The sequence below is a fragment of the Musca autumnalis genome, unplaced genomic scaffold (genome assembly GCF_047663935.1).
Source record: "Musca autumnalis isolate F117 unplaced genomic scaffold, ASM4766393v1 scaffold_2, whole genome shotgun sequence".
Classification (NCBI taxonomy): domain Eukaryota; kingdom Metazoa; phylum Arthropoda; class Insecta; order Diptera; family Muscidae; genus Musca; species Musca autumnalis.
The window spans coordinates 26,070,700-26,095,909 of NW_027411755.1; the positions used below are offsets into that span (position 1 = coordinate 26,070,700).

The window sequence follows — 25,210 nt, forward strand, 5'->3', positions numbered from 1 at the left end:
GGCCAACATCAACAGTCATCATAATTTTACAATTTTTTTCGTTACTCTTTATCATTTTTTTGTCATTTTTACAATTTGATTTAAATAACAGTATTACCTTTTATAATTTACTTTTGTTTTCAACATGCTTACATTTCATAAAAAATTCTACATTGTTCTTCCTTTGGAAAATACATTTTTTACAGATACCAAATGCTGATGCCTCGATTACCAGTTATTATGGTTTCAGTAAATAATACAGATAGAGATTCTATAGGTGTAACTAAGAGCATAGTAAAAATCTTAGCCAAACAAAGAGAAGGGATAAAAATATGTCATATAAATTCTCAAAGTATTGTGAATAAAACAGATGAATTTAGATATATTTTTGAAAATTCAGGTGTAGATATTATATGTCTCTCTGAAACTTGGCTTCACTCGTCGATTCCCGATAGGTTAATTATTTTGCAAGGATATACCGTATATAGGTCGGACAGAGAACGACGTGGGGGAGGTGTTGCCATTTTTGTTAAAAATACTTTATCTTCTCGGTTACGAATCAAATCAAACGAAGGTGATGAAATCGAACACATTTTCATTGAACTAAAGTCTAACAATGAGAAAATGTTGATTGGTTGCATATATCGACCCAACAACACCATCGGACTCTATCATCTTGAAGATATTCTGGAGAATGTTACAATGGGATATAATAAAGTTGTTATAACTGGTGATTTCAATTGTAATGTTCTTAATGACCCTTCTTTAACAACCCTTATGTCATCGTTTGCTTTACATGCTACAAATACAACGTGCCCCAGGCACTTTTCAATGACAGCCAGTACTCTACTTGACTTATTTTTCGTCAATGACCCTTCTCATGTTCTTGTATACGATCAGTGTTCAGCGCCATGTTTTTCCAAGCATGATATGATCTTCCTGGCTAACGACTTTAATATAAGGGAATCCGTTCAGACATACACTTTTCGGGACTACCGAAATTTAAATTATGGTATTCTAGAGGAAAAATTCTTCCATATAAACTGGAACGACATTTATGGCCGTATTACCGTTGATGATCAATTAGAGTTTCTTCAAGAAAATATTCTTTCCCTATATAATGTCTCTGTTCCGATTAGAAGCAAGAGGAATAAATCAAACACCAAGCCCTGGTTTAGCTCCACCATTTAATCATATATAACCGAAAGAGATAGAGCGTACTCAAGGTGGAAGCGATACAAAACTCCGGAACTTCACGAAGAATATCGGTCTGCACGAAGAATGGTAAATAATGCAATTAACAGAGCCAAAACAGAATATTTTTACACACGTTTCAATTCAACAGTAAACGCAAAAAGCAAATGGAAAGTCATTCAAGACATTGGTGTAGGAAAATCTAAGACTCTTCAGACATGTCATGTAGATGTGGACGAGCTAAACAAAACGTTCACAAACATTCCAACGGTTCAAGCTAACTCCTCCTTCTACAGCTCTTACGTCCACAACTTGAATGACATGTCTGGCGAGGGAAAATTCGAGTTCCGCTGTGTTACCAATGACGAAGTCCTATACAGCTTTACACAGATAAAATCCAATGCAATTGGTGCTGCTACCCATCTTCACATACTTTTTAACACAATTTTAAGTACTAGCATTTATCCAATGCTTTGGAAGCATGCAAAAGTCATTCCTTTGCCCAAAACAAATACGGAATATCGACCGGTGTCAATTTTATCTTTTCTATCAAAAGTTTTTGAGAAGTTGCTTCATAAACAAATGACAGAGTACATACCACGAGAATGTCTATTAACAACAGCCCAGTCTGGTTTTCGAGCAGATCATAGCTGTATTAGCGCCTTGATTGATGTTTCGGAGTCGATAAGGAACGCCATAGACGACAATAAAGCAGTTATATTGGAATTGCTTGATCACTCAAAAGCTTTTGACACTGTTGATCACAATAATCTGTGTTTTAAGCTACGTCATTTTTTCAATTTTGCAAACACATCAACAAAACTCATAAAATCATACTTATCGGATCGAACACATTCGGTAGTTTCAGGTAAGTCTAAATCAAAACCATTAGGAGTAGCAAAAGGAGTTCCCCAGGGTTCCATACTGGGACCACTCCTTTTCTCTCTGTATGCAAATGACCTTCCCCTACAACTTGTTCATAGCAATATTCACTTGTATGCGGATGATATAGAAATATATATTAGTGGTCAGGTAAACGGCATTAATGAGTGCATCCAAAAACTTAATGAAGACCTCGACAGGGTAGGCAATTGGGCTAGAGCAAATGGACTATGCCTTAACCCACAAAAATCTAAGTGTCTTTTTATTCACAAAAATAAAAACCTACAGATGGATGATATTAATATACTTGTCAATCATAAAAAAATTTTGGTGTAGTATTCAATTCGTCTCTTACCTGGACAAATCACGTTAATATGACTGTAGGCCAGACTTATTCAAAACTGCGTACATTGTGGCTTTCACACTCTTTTACTCCGCCATACATAAGACAACTTTTGGCTAAATTTTACTTGATACCAGGGTTAATATACGGTTGCGAGCTCTTTGCCTTTTGTGATGCACACCGTCGAAATAAATTAAAAGTGGCTTATAATAGCATTATTCGTTATGTGTATGGCTTAAGTAGAATGCAGCATATTGGTCAATTTTCGAATAAGTTATATGGGATCAGCTTCCAGTCCTTTATTAAAAGCAGAACACTATTATTCCTACATAAAATAATATACAAACAGACACCGAAGTACCTGTTTGAGAGGATCAGATTTGCAAGATCGCATAGAGGAAAAAAGTTAATACCTCTCAAACGGCGATGTCTTGTTTCGGAGTGGCAATTTTTTATCGGCTCAATACGCCTATGGAATACTCTTCCCTCTGAAATTCAAGGTATCAGCAATGTATCAACATTTAAAATAAAACTAATAAATCATTTTCAAAATTTGGAAGCAGTTATAGGAGTGTAAGCATTTTAATCTTTTTCATTGCTTTTATGCAATTATTATTACTACTTTTACTTCACATTCTAAATTTAAATTTAATGTATTTCATTATAATGTTTATTTAATTTTATTTAATTTTAACTATATAATTCTTGCGTTTCATTTACATAAAATTTTGCATTTGTCTTAGTTTAAGCGGAAATTTTCTGTAATTATAATTCCTTCACTATAATTTATAAGATGCTAATCTTGTTTTGTAGGAACCAACATCTAAATAAATAAATAAATTATTTGAACGCCCACCTTATATTCTCCAGCACCCACGTATATATAATTTCTTATTACTTAATTAAATTCCTTTCTATCCTTTAGAGTGCCATATTAGGCAATAACAGAACATTTGAAGCCTTTAATTAATGCCTTGTGATTTGTCACTTTAATAAATTAATTAAATTAAGCAGGCTCATCCCAAGCACTGTAAGCAAGGATACTAAGACTTGTTCTCAACTTTACTGTCCTCAGTTTGATTTAGATCTTCCAACCGTGTGGCCATCAAATATTATTCTGAGTTTTCAATCCGAGTACAAATGAAGTTCATTCTTCTTATCCTGTTATTTTTCGGTAACATGTGGATGACGAGGAGCTCTGTCATGCATATCCTAGAGGCCCAGGAAAATAAGGAGATCAATTTCTATCAAAAGCTGCTAAACAACATTTATATGGAAAGAAACTTTAATTCTTTGCTTGTGGTCCATGACGAGCAGCAAACCTCTCTGGAACCAATTATCCAAAGCCTTTACAAACTAAATTGGCCAACAAATTTGTTGACCAAATTCCAAGGAGAGTTCCTTTATAGAATGGAGTACAATAAGGAGATATTGGCAGTGCTTCTGCTTACCCTGAAGATGAATGTGCAACTTATGGAAATAATGGCAAATGTCTTGAATTTTATGCGTGAGACCAGAATTGTGGTTATAGCTGTGGATATCTTGGATCAGCAGGAGTTCCAACAGCAACTTCTCGAAAATTGTAAGTACCACAACATGACCAATGTTTTGTTGAGTTTCACTTTAACACAAAAGCAAGGCGGCCAAAGATGGCGTATGCTTTATTTCCTCAAACCCTATCCCATATATCATTGGTCTCACCCAGTTCCCGCAACTGATCTCGGCAACCTAAATCTTACCTATTATCCTCAACATTGGCGTAATCTGCACAATAAAACTCTACTCACCTATGTGGATAAGGCTTCGTTACGCTCTCTCTACTACAAGGATGAGCAGGGCGGTCTAAAAATTAATGGTTATGTACCCAGATTTGTAATGCTCTTTGCCGAACGCTATAATGCCACCCTGGAAATGATCAAGCCCCTTGATATGGTGACTTCCAAACATTTTAAGGAGATCTTGGCGGAGTTGGTGGAAACAAATCTAATTGATATACCCATGTCTATGGACAGCAATCCACACTACGACAGATGGTTTAATATGACAGATGTGTTTCATCATGGCCGAGGTATGTTAATGGTACCCTGTACCCAGGCTCTGAGTATTCGCGAAGTCTATGCCATTATATTAAACGCAACCTTCATTGGTTCCATTCTCGTGGGAACGGTGATTTTCTCTCTGCTTCAATCGTTGATTGATTATATTTTCGATGGCCTCTTGGAACCCACAAGGCTGGTGTTTAGTGTTCGTATATTTCACGCCGTATTGGGTCAATCATTCACCCCGCCCCACCAGGAACCTCGGAAAATTTTGAAATTCGTATATTTGCTGCTATTTATGACTGGTCTCTTTTTCAATACCATATTTTCGGTGAATGTCAGTACCCTACTGACCAGTCCACCCAAACATGCGCAAATAAAGACACTCCAAAACATAGTCGATTCAAAGATGAAAGTGTTACTCCAGGATGCAGAAGCTTTTGCCATGAGATATCGTTTCGAAGGTTATGAAAAATATATAGTGACCACCCAAAATATTAGTTACGTGGAAGCCCTGAAGAATGACTACAACACTTCCTATGTTTATTATGTTTCCTCACCCGGTTGGGAAGGGATACACTAAGGCAACAGTTTTTAACGCACAAACCTTTTTGTACCTATGACGATTTGGTAATCTATCCCTATTTACCTTGGGGTATACCATTGCAAAATAATTCTCCTTATAGGGATGGTTTGAATTATCTGCTGCATTTGGTCCATGCCTATGGGTTTATGGAATACTGGTCCTACGATACTTTTGCGGATTTGTTGAAATTGAAGCAGGTGTCGATACGTGATCCATATGTAGATAAGGGACCCCAGCAATTGGGAGCAACGGATTTGTTCTGGACTTGGATGATCTTAATTGTGGGGTTGTTTGCCTGTGGCTTGGTGTTCCTTGCAGAAATTTGGTGGCACCACAGGAAATCACAAAACACAATATAATCAATTACAGATTTTAAAAATTAAAAAAAAAATAATTAAAAATTTATTTAAATAAAATATAAATAAAAAGGATTCTTCTTAAAATATTAGTTAATAAGAATCCTTTTTATACTTAAAAAATCAAAATTTTGTGTCCAATAACCTTTGAAAAATATTCATTAAAAATCTACGTTTATTTATTTATTTATTTAAGTTAACACACTACAGTCTCCCCAAACCACTGTGCCAAGCTATTTCTCTATTACACGTGCCGCATAATCAGCATTTACCATACATTGGGAAACTGCAATACGATATGTTCTCATGGACACTGAACCTGCATTCAGCACTTTCAATATATTGCGAAATTGGAATATGATACCTTCCCACAGACACTCAACCTCAACACGAGTCGCACCGTCAACATATTGCATTTATGGGAAACATATTTGGCAGCATAATTTCGGCATCGCTGCCAACAACTGGAGGCTTGAAGCCAAGAACAGCAAAAGGCAGAATTCAGTTGGAGTTCGGGAGTGAATCGCGATAGTGTTCCATTTAACTATAATCTACTTAAATTAGTGAATAAGTGTTAAATTAGTTTCATTGAATAAATTAGTGACAAATATCTCAAAGTGTTAAATCCGTTAATTCCTTTCCGTCTGTTGACGGAGTGTTTTTTTATTTTAACTTACAAGGACGAGAGTCCTTAACTTTTATTTATTTATTTATTTATTTATTTATTTATTTATTTATTTATTTATTTATTTATTTATTTATTTATTTATTTATTTATTTATTTATTTATTTATTTATTTATTTATTTATTTATTTATTTATTTATTTATTTATTTATTTATTTATTTATTTATTTATTTATTTATTTATTTATTTATTTATTTATTTATTTATTTATTTATTTATTTATTTATTTATTTATTTATTTATTTATTTATTTATTTATTTATTTATTTATTTATTTATTTATTTATTTATTTATTTATTTATTTATTTATTTATTTATTTATTTATTTATTTATTTATTTATTTATTTATTTATTTATTTATTTATTTATTTATTTATTTATTTATTTATTTATTTATTTATTTATTTATTTATTTATTTATTTATTTATTCATATTTTTACTTACTTATTAATTTATATTTTAACTTTTATATTTTTACCTTTTTTAACTTTTGATAATATATTTTTTTTTATTTTTTTTAAGATTTAATAAAAAATATTATAAATATTTAAATAAAATTAATATAAAGTAATAATATTAAAAGAACATATTTGCCTTTGTTAATCTAAATTATTTGAATAAACTTTAAAAAATAAAAATTTTCTGTCAAAAATACTTTTAAAATTTTTAATTTTTCTGAAAACGTACTTTTAAAGAATGTACAGTACATGCATTTTTTATTTTATTTCCTTTTTAAAAAATAATTTATTTTAAATTAATTTAAAAAAAGATTTGAAACTTCAACTTTTGTCGAAAAATATACTTCAAACGACTTAGAAAATATATATTTCAAATTATTTTTCAAGAAACCAAAAAAAAAAAAAAACCAAATATTTTTTAAATTCACTTATATTTTATTTTTCAACAAGTTTTATTTTGTTAAATATATTTTTTAAAAATACACTTTTTTGGAATAACATTTTTTTTATATTTTAATTTTTTTTCGAAAGAAATATTTTTTGAATACGTGTTTACGTTTTTCTCAAAAATTTTTTGAAAAAATATTTTAAAAATAGATACAATATAAATTTTTTTTTTTGAAGTATATCCAATCGTACAATAAAGTAGAGGTTGGCCAAGTAGAAAATCGCTGAAAAATACAACCCGACAGCCATGGGTTAAAACGTCAAATGGCATGGTACAACAATAAAGGTAGATGTATCTGCATAGCTAGCCCGTTTTACAAAAACATATGGAATTTAAAACTTCAATGTTTATATGTTAATTGTACCAAATAGAGTAAAAAATAAAAATTACTTTAGCTATATTCCAAAATAGTGTGCTAGAATAGTGTTCCAAAAATAGCAAAAGTTGTAACCAAACTTATGACAGTGAAAAAAATTTCATTCTTTTATTTTCTACTTGACAAGTTTGGCTGATCTAACATCGTGATTGCTGGTATCCGATTTGCAGATACATTTCAGCTAAAAATTTAAAAAAAATTGTAAATTTTCCATTCCTGTACTTTTGGAACAAATTTCAATTAATATAAATATTTTATGAATAGTTCTTTCGCAAGTATTACTATTAAAAAAATTAACAATTTAATTTTGCCACGCGAATAAATATCGTTTGAACTTGTTTTTAATGCAGCAGAAGAAGAAGTTTTGTTGGAAACCCCGCATTTAACAGAATAGGCCATAATAAGAAAAAAATTGAATTCAGCTGTTAGCTGTGACCTGTAATTATTCTACCATGCTATTTCATTTTGAAATTAATTTTTCAAGAAACCAAATTATAAAAAATAGTGTATTTTTGAAAAATTTAGAAAACCATTCTTTTTTGAATTTTTAACAATTTTAATTGTTTATTATTAGAAGAAAAAAAAATATTTTTGGAAAAAAATTAAAAGTTACAAAATGTTATTTTATGTTAGTTCTTTTATAAATATTTCTTGAGAAATCTAAATTTAAAAAATAAATTATCTTTTAAAAACATTTTTAGAAATAATTTTTTATTGATTTTCTTGTTTAGAGTTAATTAAGCTTGACGATCGAAAATTTACAGGAAACATTTCAAAAATATCTTTTTAATTGAACAATACAAAACTTTGAATTACTATCCTTTCGTTAAACACGACAGTCTAGTTTTCGTAACATCATATAATTTTGTAGTATTTTTTTAATTTTTTTATTTTTTGTAAAAATACGGTTTTATGAAAAAAATATTCTTATTTTTTACGAAAACTAAACTATCGCGCCTGTTCAACAAAACGGTAGCAACTCAAATTTTGTATTATTCAATAGAAACAAAACACTGTTGATACACAAGTAGTGACTCTTAAGATATGAAGGGTGACGTAACGGTATTTTTGGCGAAAGAGTAGTCAAAATAATGTGAGATTTTTACAGTTGGTGGAGTTGGTCATATTTTATCATTTTTTAATGAAAAGTGAACATTTCAAAATTTTGTTGAACTGATGCAATATGTTTCTTATTTTGTGTTCAAAAAATATACAATTTTTAAATTATTTTTAATTTAGATTTACAAATAAAAAATTAAAAAAAATTAACCATGTCAAATTTTTTAAAAATATTTTTTTCAACAAGTTAAAAAAATATTTTTTTTCCATTTTTAAAGCAACATATTGCTGATTTTTGAAGAATAAAATGATTATTTTTTAAAATTGTTAAAAAACAATTTAAATATAATTTTTGAAGAAAAAAAAAGCATTTGTTAAATTTAGTTCTCTTTTAAAAATAAATTCAAGTCATTTTATTTTTTTAAAAAATCATTTTTTTTTTAGATTTTTAACTTTTAATAATTCTGATTTTTTATTATTCGAAAAAAAAAATATTTTTGCAAAAAATTAACAGTTAAATTTTTTTTAAGTAAATTCTTTTCAAAAGTTTTGAAGAAACATATTTTAAAAAAGTTAAACAACTTTTAAAAAAAATTATTTTAATTTTCTATTTTCAAAAAATTTATTTTTTAAAACAAAACAATAATACAAAAATTAATTTCTGTATATTTCTTATAAAAATCTAAATTTTTTAACAAATATATTTTCTACAAATTTATGTTTTTATTTTCAGAAAATTTTAAGTTTTTAAACTGTTTTTAATTTTGATTAAAAAATAAAAAATTTAAAAATATACAAAATATTTTTTTTCAGCAATTAAAAAGAATGTTTTTCAGTTTTTTTTTTCAAAGCTTCATTGGACCACAAATTGCTGAATTTTAAAGAATAAAATGATAATATTTAACAATTATTAATAAATAATTTAAATGTAATTTAAAAAATATATTTTTTAAATTTTTAAAACTATTTTCAAGATATTTTATTTTTTAAATATGTTTTTTTAAATACACTATTGGTGTTTGTTTTTTTTTTTTTTTTAAATACATTATTAGAAAATCTTTCTTATACCCTCATTATTTTTAAAAATTTTAATTTTTTCGAAAAAAAAAAATTTTAAATAAAATATTGAAAAAATTTACAAAAAAAAACTAAATAATAAAACGCAAAATAGAAAAGAAAACAAGAAATTAAAAAAATAACTTTTTTCATAGCTTCATTGGATCACAAATTAAAGAATAAAAGGATTATTTTTTAGAATTATTAAAAAATAATTTAATTTTTTGAAAAACAAATATTCTTTTAAATTTACTTCTATTTTAAAAATCTTTTCAAGACATTTTATTTTATTAAATTTGTCATTCCGTTTGTAACTCATCGAAATATTCGTCGGAGACCCTATAAATATATATATATATATATATATATATATATATATATATATATATATATATATATATATTATTGATCAGCATAAAATTCTATGTCGATTTGACCATGTCCGTCTGTCCGTCCGTCCGTTCGTCTGTCTGTTGAAATCAAGATACAGCTCGCAATTTTAAAGGTAGAGAGTCAAAATTTGGTACAGAAGTTTTTATTACTTGCAGGATGGTTGGTATTGAAAATGGGATATATCGGTCCACGTTTTGATATAGCCCCCATAGAACGGTACCTTCCGATTTTCAGTATTTTTAAGGTTTTAGCTTCATTATCCTACCAAAATGGCTGACATTTGGTACATAGTCTTCTTTATGGGTATAAAACTTTCCACCAGAATTTTGTCGGTATCGGTCCACACCTTCATATAGCCCCCATAGAACGGTACCTCCCGATTTTCGGTATTTTTAAGGTTTTAGCTTCATTATCCTACCAAAATGGCTGAAATTTGGTACGTAGTCTTCTTTAGGGGTATAAAACTTTCCCGCAGAATTTTGTCGGTATCGGTCCACACCTTCATATAGCCCCCATAGAACGGTACCTCCCGATTTTCGGTATTTTGAAGGTTTTAGCTTCATTATCACACCGAAATGGCTGAAATTTGGTACTTAATCTACGTTGGTGGTATAAAACTTTCCCCCAGAATTTTGTTGGTATTGGTCCACACCTTCATATAGCCCCCATAGAACGGTACCTCCCGGTTTTCGGTATTTTGAACGTTCTGGCCTCAGTATTCTACGAAATGGCTGAAATTTGGTATTTAGACTTCGTTGGGGGTACTCAAACTTCCCCTTTAAATTTGTCGGTATAGGTCCACGCCTTCATATAGCCCCAATGGAAAGGTGGAGGGTATAACAAGTTCGGCCCGGCCGAACTTAACGCCGTTCTTAGTCCCAATTTACATTAGGCGAGTTTACTTGCGGCAATTGTCAATTTGTAGGTGAGAGAGGGTGCTGAGAGGCAAAGGGTTACCATATGCCTCACCTCTCTCTCCTACAAAATGACAATTGCCGCAAGTAAACTCGCCCAATGTAAATTGGGACTTTCTTGTTTAAAATATATTTTTCAAAAATTCACTTTTTTGAAAAATCCATATCTAAATTCTTTTAGAAATATTTTTTTTGGTTAACCTTAATTCAAAAAATAAATTATGTTTTAAAAACAGAAGAAATATTTTTCCAAAAACCGTTTATTTAGGAAAAAATTAAAAAACAATACTACAAAATTTAATTTTTTATATGATTTCATGAAAACTAAACTACCGCACCTGTTCAACAAAAGGGTAGTAATTCAAAATTTTTTATTGTTCAATAGAAACAAAACACTGCTGATACACAAGTAGTGTTTCTTAAGATGTGAAGGGTCCACAAATTGCAGATTTTTAAAGAATAAAAAGATTATTTTTTACAATTATAAAAAAACATTTTAATTTTTTGAAAAAAAAAACATATTCTTTTAAAATAAAAACAGTAGTGGGTATATGATTTTGATTATTCTGACTCAATTGTGCGGTGAACAGATTTAGGAGGATACAGAAAATTTCTCGTTCTGTTTAATTTTCTGGTCACTCTTATTGACCTGTTTATTGATACAGAGTCAGCGGTTAAGAGAACTGATGAGGAAGTTTGGCTGCTTCCGAAACTATAGTATTCTCTGCCTCCGCTCGTAGTAATCAATTTCAATACCCACTGTTAAACATTTTGTTTCTTCAAATTTTGAAGCAACAAAGTATGGACTTTAGCTGAAATAAATACACAACAAGTAAAAAAATATTTTTTTAAAAAATCAATGTTTTAAAATAAAATACTTTAAAAATATCTTTTAAAAAACCCACGTATTAAATAAAATATTAAAAAAAAAACTGTATTTAAAAATCCTCATTTTAAATAAAATACTAAAAAAATTTTCTTTAAAAATCCTCATTTTAAATAAAATACTAAAAAAATATTCTTTAAAAAATCCACGTTTTAAATAAAATACTGAAACATTTTTCTTTATAAAATTCCCGATTTAAATAAAATATTGAAAAAGTCTTTACAAAAAACACTTTTTAAAAAATATTAAAAAATATTGTTCTAAAAAACTTTTTGATTATTGAAAAAAATGACTTTAAAAATACAAGTTCTAAATAAAATTTTGAAAAAGTATATTTTTAAAAAATCGACCTTTTAAAAAGTATATTCTTTAAAAATTCTAAACAATAGTCAGGCTTAATCCCATAGTCGTTGTTTTAATACTTTATTAAAACAACTTTAATCTATTAGTGGAAAAAATTGGCGATGTTTACCAAGGGGTAAGGCAGGGAAGACTATAGTTGGTAAACATCGCCAATTTTTTCCACTAATAAATTAAAGTTGTTTTAATAAAGTATTAAAACAACGACTATGGGATTAAGCCTGACTATTTTAAAAAACAAAATAGAAGTCGTCATCCCAAATAAAAATCGCCAACCCTATTAATTCTAAAAAATCTAAAAAGCTCTTTAAATAATCCACGTTTTAAAAAATATTCTATAAATTATCATGTTTAAATCCACGTTTAAAAAAAAATTCTTTAAAAAATCTAAAAAGTTCTTTAAATAATCCAGGTTTTAAAAATATTCTATAAATTATCATGTTTAAATCCACGTTTAAAAATATTCTTTAAAACACCCGCGCTTTTAGAAAAATGTTTGTCAAGAAATCCAATTTTAAAAAAAAATATATTCTTTAAAGTTGTTACAAAAAATATTCTTTAAAAAGTCCACGTTATTTTAATATTTGTTTGTTTAAATTTTTGTTTTAAAAAAAATTCAATGTTTTTAAAATTCTAAAAATCCACGTCCAAATCCAAATATTCTTTAAGAAATATTATTTCAATATTTTATTTAAAACGTGGTTTTTTTAAGAATATTTTTTCAATATTTTATTTAAAACGTGGATTTTTTAAAGAATATTTTTCAATATTTTATTTAAAACGTGGATTTTTAAGGCATATTTTTTCACTATTTTATTTAAAACGTGGATTTTTTAAAGAATGTTTTTTCAATATTTTATTTAAAACGTGGATTTTTTAAAGAATGTTTTTTCAATATTTTATTTAAAACGTGGATTTTTTAAAGAATGTTTTTTCAATATTTTATTTAAAACGTGGATTTTTTAAAGAATGTTTTTTCAATATTTAATTTAAAACGTGGAATTTTTAAAGAATATTTTTTCAATATTTTTTTAAAACGTGGAATTTTTAAGGAATATGTTTTTCAATATAATATTTTCAGAACGTGGGTTTTTTTAAATAATATTTCTTCAATGTTTAATTTAAAACAGGAATTGTTTAAACAATATTTTTTTAATTCTTTATTTAAAACGTGGAATTTTTAAGGAATATGTTTTTCAATATAATATTTTCAGAACGTGGTTTTTTTAAATAATATTTCTTCAATGTTTAATTTAAAATTTTTTAAACAATATTTTTTCAATTCTTTATTTAAAAAGTGGATTTTTAAGGAATATTTTTCAATATTTTATTTAAAACGTGGATTTTTTAAAGAATATTTCTCCAATATTTTATTTAAAACGTGGAATTTTTAAGGAATATTTTTTCAATATTATATTTAAAGCGTGGATTTTTTAAAGAATATTTTTTCAATATTTTATTGAAAACGTGGATTTTTTAAAGAATATATTTTCAATATTTTATTTAAAACGTGGCCTTTTTAAAGAATATATTTTCAATATTTTATTTAAAACGTGGCCTTTTTAAAGAATATTTTTTTAATATTTTATTTTTATTTTTTTTATTTTTATTTTATTTTATTTTATTTTATTTTATTTTATTTTATTTTATTTTATTTTATTTTATTTTATTTTATTTTATTTTATTTTATTTTATTTTATTTTATTTTATTTTATTTTATTTTATTTTATTTTATTTTTAATACTTTACTTAAAACGTTGATTCTTTAAAGACTATTTTTTCAATATTTTATTTAAAACGTGGCCTTTTTAAAGAATATATTTTCAATATTTTATTTAAAACGTGGCCTTTTTAAAGAATATTTTTTTAATATTTTATTTTTATTTTTTTTATTTTTATTTTATTTTATTTTATTTTATTTTATTTTATTTTATTTTATTTTATTTTATTTTATTTTATTTTATTTTATTTTATTTTATTTTATTTTATTTTATTTTATTTTATTTTATTTTATTTTATTTTATTTTATTTTATTTTATTTTATTTTTAATACTTTACTTAAAACGTTGATTCTTTAAAGACTATTTTTTCAATATTTTATTTAAAACGTGGATTTTTAAAGAATATTTTTTCAATATTTTATTTAAAACGTGGATTTTTAAAGAATATTTTTTTTTTAATATTTTATTTAAAACGTGGATTTTTTAAAGAATAATTTTCAATATTTTATTTAAAACGTGGCTTTTTTACAGAATATTTTTCAATATTTTATTTAAAACGTGGCTTTTTTACAGAATATTTTTTTTAATATTTTATTTAAAACGTGGATTTTTTAAAGAATATTTTTTTAATATTTTATTTAAAACGTGGATTTTTTAAAGAATATTTTTTTAATATTTTATTTAAAACGTGGATTTTTTAAAGAATATTTTTTAATATTTTATTTAAAACGTGCACTTTTTAAAGAATATTTTTTCAATATTTTATTTAAAACGTTGATTTTTTAAAGAATATTTTTTTAATATTTTATTTAAAACGTGGATTTTTTAAAGAATATTTTTTTAATATTTTATTTAAAACGTGGATTTTTTAAAGAATATTTTTTTAAAACGTGGATTTTTTTAAGAATATTTTTTCAATATTTTATTTAAAACGTGGAATTTTTAAGGAACATTTTTTTTCAATACTATATTTAAAACGTGGGTTTTTTAAATAATATTTTTTCAATGTTTAACTTAAAGCGTGGATTTTTTATACCCTTAGCATTTATGCTAAGGAGGGTAGACCCCAAGTATGTTCGAACGGAACAACCGATTCGGCCTAAATTTTGTGGCTTTCGTAATATTTTGTCCAAACTTAGTTAAATTTCGAAGATGGGTTATATCGGTCCACTCCTTCCGGTACCTCCCCCACAAAAGTTCGAAATTTGTGCGCACGATAACTTTTGAAGGTAGTAACCGATTTGGTCCATACTTTGCACATCGTGAATTTTATACGAGACTTAGGTGAAGTTCCAATATGGACTCAATCAGTCAACTCCTTCAGGTACCTCCCACACAAAATTTCGGAAAAGTTCAGTTTAGAATCTGCTCTCGAATCGATTTGATTTTTGTTGCAAAAACTTGTATTCAGCCTCTTGTATACAGCCCCCCATATGACGGTACAAGTATCATTAAGGGTAAGTCCATACTTCCTGAGAAAATAGCCTGAAAGGTACAAAAAACCCCTATGACACCGTGTGAAGTGGTTGGAGCGCAAGATAACTCTCGAACGGATCTGCCGATTCGGTCCAAAATGTGGCCTTCGTAAATTTTTTTTGCAGACTTAGTTTAAATTCGAAGATAAGCCATATCGGTCCAATCCCCCAAAAAAGTTCAAAAATGTTCGGAAAAATTGTGCGCATGATGACTCATGAAGGGAGTGACCGATGTGGTTCATCTTTTGCACATCCTAATATATCTACCTAATATATCTACCATATAGTGGCGGCCGGAGAGCACGATAACTCTTGAACTGTTCAACCGATTTGGTCCTAAATTAGTTTCATGGGGCAATACCGGTCCACAACTTCCTGTACTTCTCCCCAATATTTAAAAAATTTCACTAAAACGGTACGATGATATCTCTTGAAGGGGGTAACCAATTCGGTTCAAACTTTGAATTTTCTAATATTTTGCCAAAATTTTGTTTAACTTCAAACATGGCCCATATCGGTCCTCCCTAAGGGTACCTCCCCCACGAAAGTTCAACATTTGTGAGTGCAGTTAATTCCTAATCCACATTTTTGTCGGCAAGTTCAAATGTCCAAAAAGGGGCCACAAAATTCGAAGGAGACCTTAAATTCATTCGATCTGTCCGTGGATGAAAGTTTCAATTCACATTGGCTGAGGGTATATATCTGTCGGGAAGGCGACTGACACTTTTTTACATGTTAAAGAATATATTTTCAATATTTTATTTAAAATGTGAATTTTTTGAAGAATATTTTTTCAATATTTTTTAAAAAACGCGGATTTATAAAGAATATTGTTTCATGGGTCATCAGACCAATAAACGTGGATTTTTTAAAGAATATTTTTCATGGGTCATCAGACCAATAAAAGTGGATTTTTTAAAGAATATTTTTTCATGAGTCATCATACCAATAAACGTGGACTTTTTAAAGAATATTTTTTCATGAGTCATCAGACCAATAAAAGTGTTTTTTTAAAGAATATTTTTCAAGGGTCAACAAACCGAAACGTGGATTTTTTAAAGAATATTTTTTCATGGGTCATCAGACCAATAAACGTGGATTTTTTAAAGAATATTTTTTCATGGGTCATCAGACCAATAAACGTGGATTTTTTAAAGAATATTTTTTCATGAGTCATCAGACCAATAAACGTGGATTTTTTAAAGAATATTTTTTCATGGGTCATCAGACCAATAAACGTGGATTTTTTAAAGAATATTTTTTCATGGGTCATCAGACCAATAAACGTGGATTTTTTAAAGAATATTTTTTCATGGGTCATCAGACCAATAAACGTGGATTTTTTAAAGAATATTTTTTCATGGGTCATCAGACCAATAAACGTGGATTTTTTAAAGAATATTTTTTCATGGGTCATCAGACCAATAAACGTGGATTTTTTAAAGAATATTTTTTCATGGGTCATCAGACCAATAAACGTGGATTTTTTAAAGAATATTTTTTCATGGGTCATCAGACCAATAAACGTGGATTTTTTAAAGAATATTTTTTCATGGGTCATCAGACCAATAAACGTGGATTTTTTAAAGAATATTTTTTCATGGGTCATCAGACCAATAAACGTGGATTTTTTAAAGAATATTTTTTCATGGGTCATCAGACCAATAAACGTGGATTTTTTAAAGAATATTTTTTCATGGGTCATCAGACCAATAAACGTGGATTTTTTAAAGAATATTTTTTCATGGGTCATCAGACCAATAAACGTGGATTTTTTAAAGAATATTTCTTCATGGGTCATCAGACCAATAAACGTGGATTTTTTAAAGAATATTTTTTCATGGGTCATCAGACCAATAAACGTGGATTTTTTAAAGAATATTTTTTCATGGGTCATCAGACCAATAAACGTGGATTTTTTAAAGAATATTTTTTCATGGGTCATCAGACCAATAAACGTGGATTTTTTAAAGAATATTTTTTCATGGGTCATCAGACCAATAAACGTGGATTTTTTAAAGAATATTTTTTCATGGGTCATCAGACCAATAAACGTGGATTTTTTAAAGAATATTTTTTCATGGGTCATCAGACCAATAAACGTGGATTTTTTAAAGAATATTTTTTCATGGGTCATCAGACCAATAAACGTGGATTTTTTAAAGAATATTTTTTCATGGGTCATCAGACCAATAAACGTGGATTTTTTAAAGAATATTTTTTCATGGGTCATCAGACCAATAAACGTGGATTTTTTAAAGAATATTTTTTCATGGGTCATCAGACCAATAAACGTGGATTTTTTAAAGAATATTTTTTCATGGGTCATCAGACCAATAAACGTGGATTTTTTAAAGAATATTTGTCCATGCACCATCCAACCAATAAACGTGGATTTTTTAAAGAATATTTGTTCACCTATCATCAGACCAATAAACGTGGGTTTTTCAAAAATATTTTTTCACTAACATTAGACCAATAAACGTGGTTTTTAAAAGAATTTGTTTTCACCTAACATCAGACCAATAAACGTGGTTTTTAAAAGAATTTGTTTTCACCTAACATCAGACCAATTAACGTGATTTTCCTTAATTTTTGGAGTGGGGTACATTGATGCGTATAATTGCTGTCACCAATTATACGCCCAAGTGGTTAATTTCTTTAAAAATTAGCTTTTAACTCATTATTTGTAAGTTTTTCGTTACAGTTTCACTCTGAGTGTTTGAATTTGTGAATAATCTTCTATTTTTATTAAAGTCTTATGTATTAGTAGTACCTTGTTTGCTATAGCTATATTCATTCACATTACTCCTTTGCTATACAATTTTCCTTTAATTTCGATTTTATCGCTTCTGTGGCAAACTTATCGAAGCATAAAATTAGCTGAGGAAATTGTTTGTTTTAAAAGATTTTATAAATGGATAATAAGAAAGCTACTTGAAGACCAAATTGCAAGTTTGTAAGAAAATTCTTAATCAGTCACAATGAGATTTTTGAAAAGCATAGTCATATTTGCTCTCGCGCATTCGGTTGTTGGCCAGGGACTTAAAAATGTTTCAAGAATTGCATTTGGTGAAGTCGATGACAGCTGGTGGAACTTGTCTAACATTTTGCAAAATATTTACAAAGAACAACAATATAGCTCTTTGGTAATAATGCATCCTGATGCTAGTAAAAGAGAACAGCTTATGGAAGAAGTCTATCAAGGCGAACTACCAAAACTGGTACTCACAAAGAAATCCAACTTTCTTTATAAGGATTATTACAACTCGGAGATATTGTTATTTTTATACGGAATGGAATCAGAACAAGATTGCCGAGAAATGCTAAAGAACGCTGCGGAACTTTTGGATTATATGCGTCAAAGTCGAATTTTAATAGTTGGGAAGAATTCTGAAAATTTCCCATGCTCTGAAGAGCTATTGGGCCAGCAATTGGAATTATATCGGATGACAAATGTGCTGCTGGTATTCCCTTCAAAGCAGCCCAAAGAAATGATCATAAGAAAATTAATTCCCTTCCCCGAATATCACTGGCAGAATTGGCCTCTAAATGAAGCCTCCTACTATCCCCCTTTATGGTTAAATTTACACAACAAAACCCTGAAGACCTTTGTCGAGCAGACATCAGCAAGAAGTATGGTCTATACCGACCCCAAGGGAAATTTCCAAATGAATGGTTTTGTGGCCAGACTAATAATGTTATTTGCCGAACGTTATAATGCCACACTGGAAATGTTCTATACCCTAAAAGTAGGCAATAAAACCCATTTTACCATAATCAATCAGCTGGTGGGTGAAAATAAACTGGATTTACCCATGGCCATGCTACCGGGAATGTTTGGTGATGAATGGCGTAATGTTTCCGATACCTATGATATAAATGAAATAGTGCTAATGGTCCCGCTGAGTGAAACGCTAACAATGCCGGAAATATTTGGTGCCCTACTGAGTTTAAACTTTTTCGGCTGTTACATGATATTGGGTTTGATTTTCTCCCTAATCCATGGTCTCATTGACTACTGTTGGAGTGCTATGAAAAATCCATGGGATTTGTTAGTCAACCCCAAAGTTTGGCCAGGGGTATTGGGTCAAGCATTTGTCACTCGACCTAAACCCACAAAAAGTTTAAAATTGTTATATCTGCTAATAGGTTTCTATGGCCTTTATATGGCCACAGAATTTGCTGCAAATATTAACACTTATTTTACCCGGCCACCGCAGCATCCACAAATCAATAGCTATGAAGACTTGTTACGTTCCAACATGAAGGTACTCATCAATGCTGCAGATGCAAAAGAGTCGGAGGATTGGTTATTTCATTATCAACAGTCATTGGTCTTTTCCAACAACACTACCTATGTCCATGAAATGCGCCGTACCTTGAATACCAGCTTTTGTTATTATGCCACCACGGCAAGCTATGAATTGGTATGGCGTCAACAGAAATATAGTTCCCATCAGCTGTTTCACACTCCCGAGGCAATGAAATATTTCAGCATGCTGCCATGGGGTTTTCGACTGCAGTATAATTCACCATATAAAGATGCCTTAAATTCCCTAATACATCGTGTCCATTCGGTGGGTTTGGTGGATGCATGGCATGGTAGCTTATTTTGGGATATGCTAAAAACGAAACAGGTCTCAATACGCAATTTAAATCCCTCGGAGGATCATAAGGTTTTAAATGCCAACGACTTATTTTGGGTTTGGATGATAGTTGTGATTGGTTTGAGTTGTAGCAGTGTGGTGTTTGGCGGGGAATTATATTGGGGACAATGGATGATGAAAAATTAAGAAAATAAATAAATTTTCTGTGAAAGTAGAGAATTTAAAGAGTAATAAAATAAAAATAAATTACTTCAAAACCTCTTTCAACCCGATTCAAAAGGGAGCGTATACGTTTCGAAAGCAATTATACGCTCAGAAGATAAGATGGATGCATACGTAACAACAACACTTATACGCCAGGGATTACCAAATAATGTGTTTAATGAATTGAATGAATGTTTTTAAATATTCTTTAAAAAATCCACATTTTAAATAAAATATTGCAAAAATATTATTTAAAAATCCACATTTTAAATAAAATATTGCAAAAATATTCTTAAAATAATCCACATTTTAAATAAAATATTGCAAAAATATTCTTAAAAAATTAACATTTTAAATAAAATATTGCAAAAATATTTTTAAAAAAATCCACATTTTAAATAAAATATTGCAAAAATATTCTTAAAAAAATCCACATTTTAAATAAAATATTGAAGAATATTCTCCAAGAAATCCACGTTTTAAATAAAATATTGAAAAAATACTCTTTAAAAAACCCACGTTTTAAATAAAATATTGAAAAAATATTCTTTAAAAAATCCACGCTTTAAAAAAAATATTGAACAAATGTTCTTTAAAAATCCACGTTTATTGGTCTGATGTTAGGTGAACCAATATTCTTTAGAAATTCCACGCTTATTGGTCTGATGTTAAATGAAAAAATATTCTTTAAAAAATCCACGTTTTGTGGTTGGATGGCGTAAGAAGAAATGTTATTTAAAAAGTCCACGTTCCAAATTCACGTTTTGTGAAAAAATATTTAACAAAAATCAACGTTTTATAAAAATATCTTTTTAAAGAAATTCACGTTTTGTAAGAAAGTATTTTTTAAAAAAATCCGAGTTTTGCAAAGAATTATTTTTTAAAAAATCCATGTTTTGTGAAAAATATTTTTTTAAAAATCCAAATTTTGTGTTAAAAATATTTTTTTTTTTAATTCAGGTTTTGTGTTAAAAATATTTTTTAAAAAATCCACGTTTTGGTAATTTTTTTATACCCTCAGCATTTATGCTAACGAGGGTATATACACTTTCATACGGGCAAAATGTGCCTCATCGAAATAATGGTTTTAGACCCCAAGTATGTTTGGACGAAATGTGTTTCAGATAATTTGGAGTCGATTGAGCAATGTCCGTCCGTCTGTCTGTCTGTCTGGCTGGCTGGAGCGCACGATAACTCTCGAAGGGATGAACCGATTCGGTTCAAATTTTGGCTTTCGTAATATTTTGTCCAAACTTAGTTTAAGTTCGAAGATGAGCTATATCGGTCCACTCCTTCCGGTACCTCCCCCACAAAAGTTCGAAAATGTTCAGAAAATTTGTACGCACGATAACTCTTGAAGGGTGTAACCGATTGGGTCCATACTTTGCAAATCGTGGAATGTCTACCAGACTTATATGAGTTTCCAATATGGACTCAATCGGTCCACTTCTTCGGGTACCTCCCACACAAAATTTGGGATAAGTTCAGTTTAAGACCTGCTGTCGAATCGCTTTGAATTTTGTTTTAGCAACTTGTATTCACTGCCCCCCATACGACGGTACAAGTTTTATCAGGGGCAAGTCCACACATCCTGAGAAAATAGCCTGAAAGTTGAAAAAAAAAACCCTATGACACCGTGTGAGGTGGTTGGAGCGCAAGATAACTCTCGAACGGATCTGCCGATTCGGTCCAAAATTTGGCCTTAGTAATATTTTGTCCAAACCTAGTTTAAGTTCGAAGATAAGCCATATCGGTCCACTCCTTCAGGTACCTCCCCCACAAAAGTTCAAAAATGTTCGGAAAAATTGTTCGTACGGTAACTCTTGAAGGGAGTGGCCGAATTGGTCCATACTTTACACATCTTAATATGTCTACCAGATATAGATCAGGTTCAAATATGGACTATATTTGTCCACTCTATCCGGTACCTCCCACACAAAATTTGGATAAGTTCACTTTAAGACCTGATATCGAATCATTTTGATTTTTGTTGAAGCAACTTGCATTCGCTGCCTCAGTTACGATGGTAAAAATTTTTTCAGGGGCAAGTCCATACTTCTTGGGCAAACAGCCCGAAGGGTGTAAAAACCCCTATGGCACCATATGTAATGGCTGGAGATCCACTTCCATAATGGTCAATGTCGATCCATTCCTTTCAGTATCTCCTCCGCAAAACTTTTGATCTTTAATCCTAATCAACATTTTTGTCGGTTCAAACGCCCAACATTTTTAAAACCCCCTAAATACATACTTTTTTTTTGGGAAAAACTGGTTTCAATATACACAGGCTGAGGGTATATCTCTGTCAGCAAAGCTGACTGATACTTTTTTACTTGTTTTTATTGAAGATTTAATCATATGATTGGTTAAGTCTGGAGTATTCCCCCATTGGCTTAACCTCATCATTACTTTCATTGCAGAGAGCAATCTTTACAAAACACACTGACAGCTTGCAAAATTTACTGATCGCTACCAATATAATGATTTCATCCCGGCGAAGGGAATTATCAATTGGCTTTCAGTTTTTGAAATGATGAAGTTAAGCCAATGGGGGAATACTCCAGACTTAAGCAATCATTAAAATATTTTTTAAAAAATCGCCGTTTTGTGTTAAAAATATTTTATAAAAAATCCACGTATTGTGTTAAATTTTTTTAAAATCCACATTTTAAGAATAAATATGTTTTAGAAATTCACTTTAAAAAATCTTTTTTAACAAATTTAAAGAATCCATGTTTCGAAAAAATATTCTTTAAAAAATCCACGTTTTGAAAAAAAAAAATATTCTTTGAAAAAGCCACGTTTCCATAACACAAACCTTTAAAATATCCACATTTTTAGAAAAATCTTCGGGCAGCAAAACCTTGCAATTGTAAATTCCCATACTGTATACACCCATGCGTATAAGTATTGTCATAACGTATGCGCCAATGTTGTACCCCTGTGAGTATGACTGCTGCCAAAACTCATACGCCTCCCAACCAAGAAATTTTAGTTCCATTGTTTTTAATAACTTTATTTAAATTAATGGCAAACTTTTCGCTCTTTTATGGGATTATAATTGATTATCTCAACTTTAGCAAATAAACATTATTGAAGATTTTTTTTCTCAAAATTAGCTGATGAATTTCGGATTTGTTATTATTTATTTATTTTGATCTTTTTTTCCACATCAATTCTACAAGGAATACAATAACACCACTCGTTAACCCAGCACAACTTATCATCCAAATCCAAAACATATCGCCAATAGTTAAAGGTCGGGGTCCTTTCTCAGCTGCCGGATGCAAAATAGTCGTCTCTTTAAGCTTGAGCATATCGCTAAATGTGCTATAATGCCAGGCATCTATGAGCCCATAAGCCTTAACCTGTTCAATGAGATAGTTAAGGCCCTCCTTATAGGGTGAATTGTGCGGCAAGGGTATGGCCCAACGAAGATTGGGAAATAATGTCAAGTTATCATAAGTACAGAAGATTTTCTTCTCAAAGAATTGTTGCTTGAGTAATAGCATTTGCCAGGCTGGCGATGAAAAATAATAACCATAAGAGGTATTTAGGCTATTACGTAGCTCTTGGAGGTATGTGAAATTGTCGGTGGTGGTAAATGCCCTGGCAAGGTGCTTAATTTCATGCCCCATAACATCGGCTTCAATGTCTAAGAGTAGAATTTTAACTGGAGATTTCAAAAGGTCTTGCATAGTTTCGATTTGCCTGTGATTCGGAGGATGGGTAAAGAGAGTGCTGACATTGACCGAAAATGTGGTATTCAAATAAAGTCCCGCTATGAAGAGGAGAAAATAAATTATTTTAGAACTAAAATTGGAGAAATGTCCCATTGGAAATGATTGACCCAAAATGCCGGGAAAGATAAGTTCGCTGAAGAGGAGGCGTGATATGTGCAGTTGGCCCTTCTAAACATAGTTGATGAGAGATTGAACCAGCGACAGCAGCATGGTGCAGACAATAACATAACCAAAAAATACCTCATTTAATAGAATGCCATAGACCTCACGTGTATTTAGACTCTGGGCACAGGGTACCACCAACAGACCCTTATCGTGAAGTAGGGTATTGGTCATGTTGAACCATTTATTTATGACCGGACTGGTATCCACAACCATGGGTATATCAAGACGATTGTTGCTTACCATATTCTCTACAATCACCGAATAATGGGTGGGCTCTTTAAAATCTAGTGGCAAGGCCATTTGAAGAGTGGCATTAAAACGTTCGGCAAAAAGCATAATTAATCGTGCAACGAAGCCATTTAGATGTATGTTACCCTTTGCATCTTTGTAGTACAGGGTCCTGGGTGGTATACGATCCATATAGGTTAATAGCGTTTTATTGTGCATATTCCGCCAATGTTGTGGGAAATGTGGGGTAGTGTTGCCGGTGCGTGAATCCCAATGATATGCCGGGTAAGGTTTCAAATAAAAGGTGTCTTGGATTCCATGTGTATTGTTACTAAAAATTAGCAAAAAGTTAGTAAACCGAAAATTGTCACAGGATTTTAACAGTAATTGTTTAAATTTCTCATGTTCTCCCCAGGGAATATCTTCAGCAATTGCAATTATTCTGGTTTGTCGCATATAATCCAAGGTGTTGCCCATTATTTTCATTATGTTCATATTCAATGAATTCCTCAAGAGTATTATAGTTAGTATTTCATGATTGAATTTTCTCCAGGCGAACCATTTTCCATGATCTTCCATAAAAGCCATAGTTGGAATATTTATTTGATAAATTGCCTCGAGAAAGGGTTCCATGACATTAAGGGATTCACTGTGTACTAGGAGAATGGTATTAAATTTCCGTTCAGCGTAAATGTCCTTGAAGAGATCAAGGTAAAAATTGATTTTATTGAGGTTCCCAGTGGCCATCAAAGTGGTATTCAAATCAGTGGCTTTACAGGAACCGAGAAGTAGGCAGATACTTAGAAGAAATTTCATTTTATTTTTTATACTTTTTTCAAATTATTTAAAGTATTTTTAAGAAGGTTGTGCAGCTGTTCAGCTCCAGTGTATGCTTTCGACTAAATTCAAATCTTTTAAACAAGTTCCCAAGTCCTCTTCCACTCAACCCTTTGCCTGAGGAAATAATTACGATTCTAATATGACAATTAAACTGCCTAATTAGAATCTAAATTATCTCCTTAGGAGCTCTAATTAAATGACCATA

The 25,210-nt window shown here is 29.8% G+C and overlaps 3 protein-coding genes across 3 annotated transcripts; 2 read left to right on the plus strand and 1 right to left on the minus strand.

Moving 5' to 3' along the window:
- The first annotated feature begins 3,808 nt into the window (after positions 1–3,808).
- Positions 3,809–5,020, plus strand: LOC141392182 (uncharacterized). Its single transcript, XM_073965137.1, has one exon. The coding sequence runs from the start codon at positions 3,809–3,811 to the stop codon at positions 5,018–5,020; it is 1,212 nt and encodes a 403-aa protein (XP_073821238.1).
- A 13,040-nt stretch (positions 5,021–18,060) lies between these two features.
- On the plus strand, positions 18,061–20,011 carry LOC141392183 (uncharacterized). The gene has a single exon (XM_073965138.1). The coding sequence runs from the start codon at positions 18,200–18,202 to the stop codon at positions 20,009–20,011; it is 1,812 nt and encodes a 603-aa protein (XP_073821239.1). The 5' UTR covers positions 18,061–18,199.
- A 3,167-nt stretch (positions 20,012–23,178) lies between these two features.
- LOC141392184 (uncharacterized) lies at positions 23,179–24,753 on the minus strand. The gene is made up of 2 exons (XM_073965139.1): positions 24,042–24,753; positions 23,179–23,810 (listed from the first exon to the last, which is right to left on the minus strand). The coding sequence occupies exons 1-2, from the start codon at positions 24,751–24,753 to the stop codon at positions 23,179–23,181; spliced, it is 1,344 nt and encodes a 447-aa protein (XP_073821240.1).
- Between the last annotated feature and the right edge of the window lie 457 nt (positions 24,754–25,210).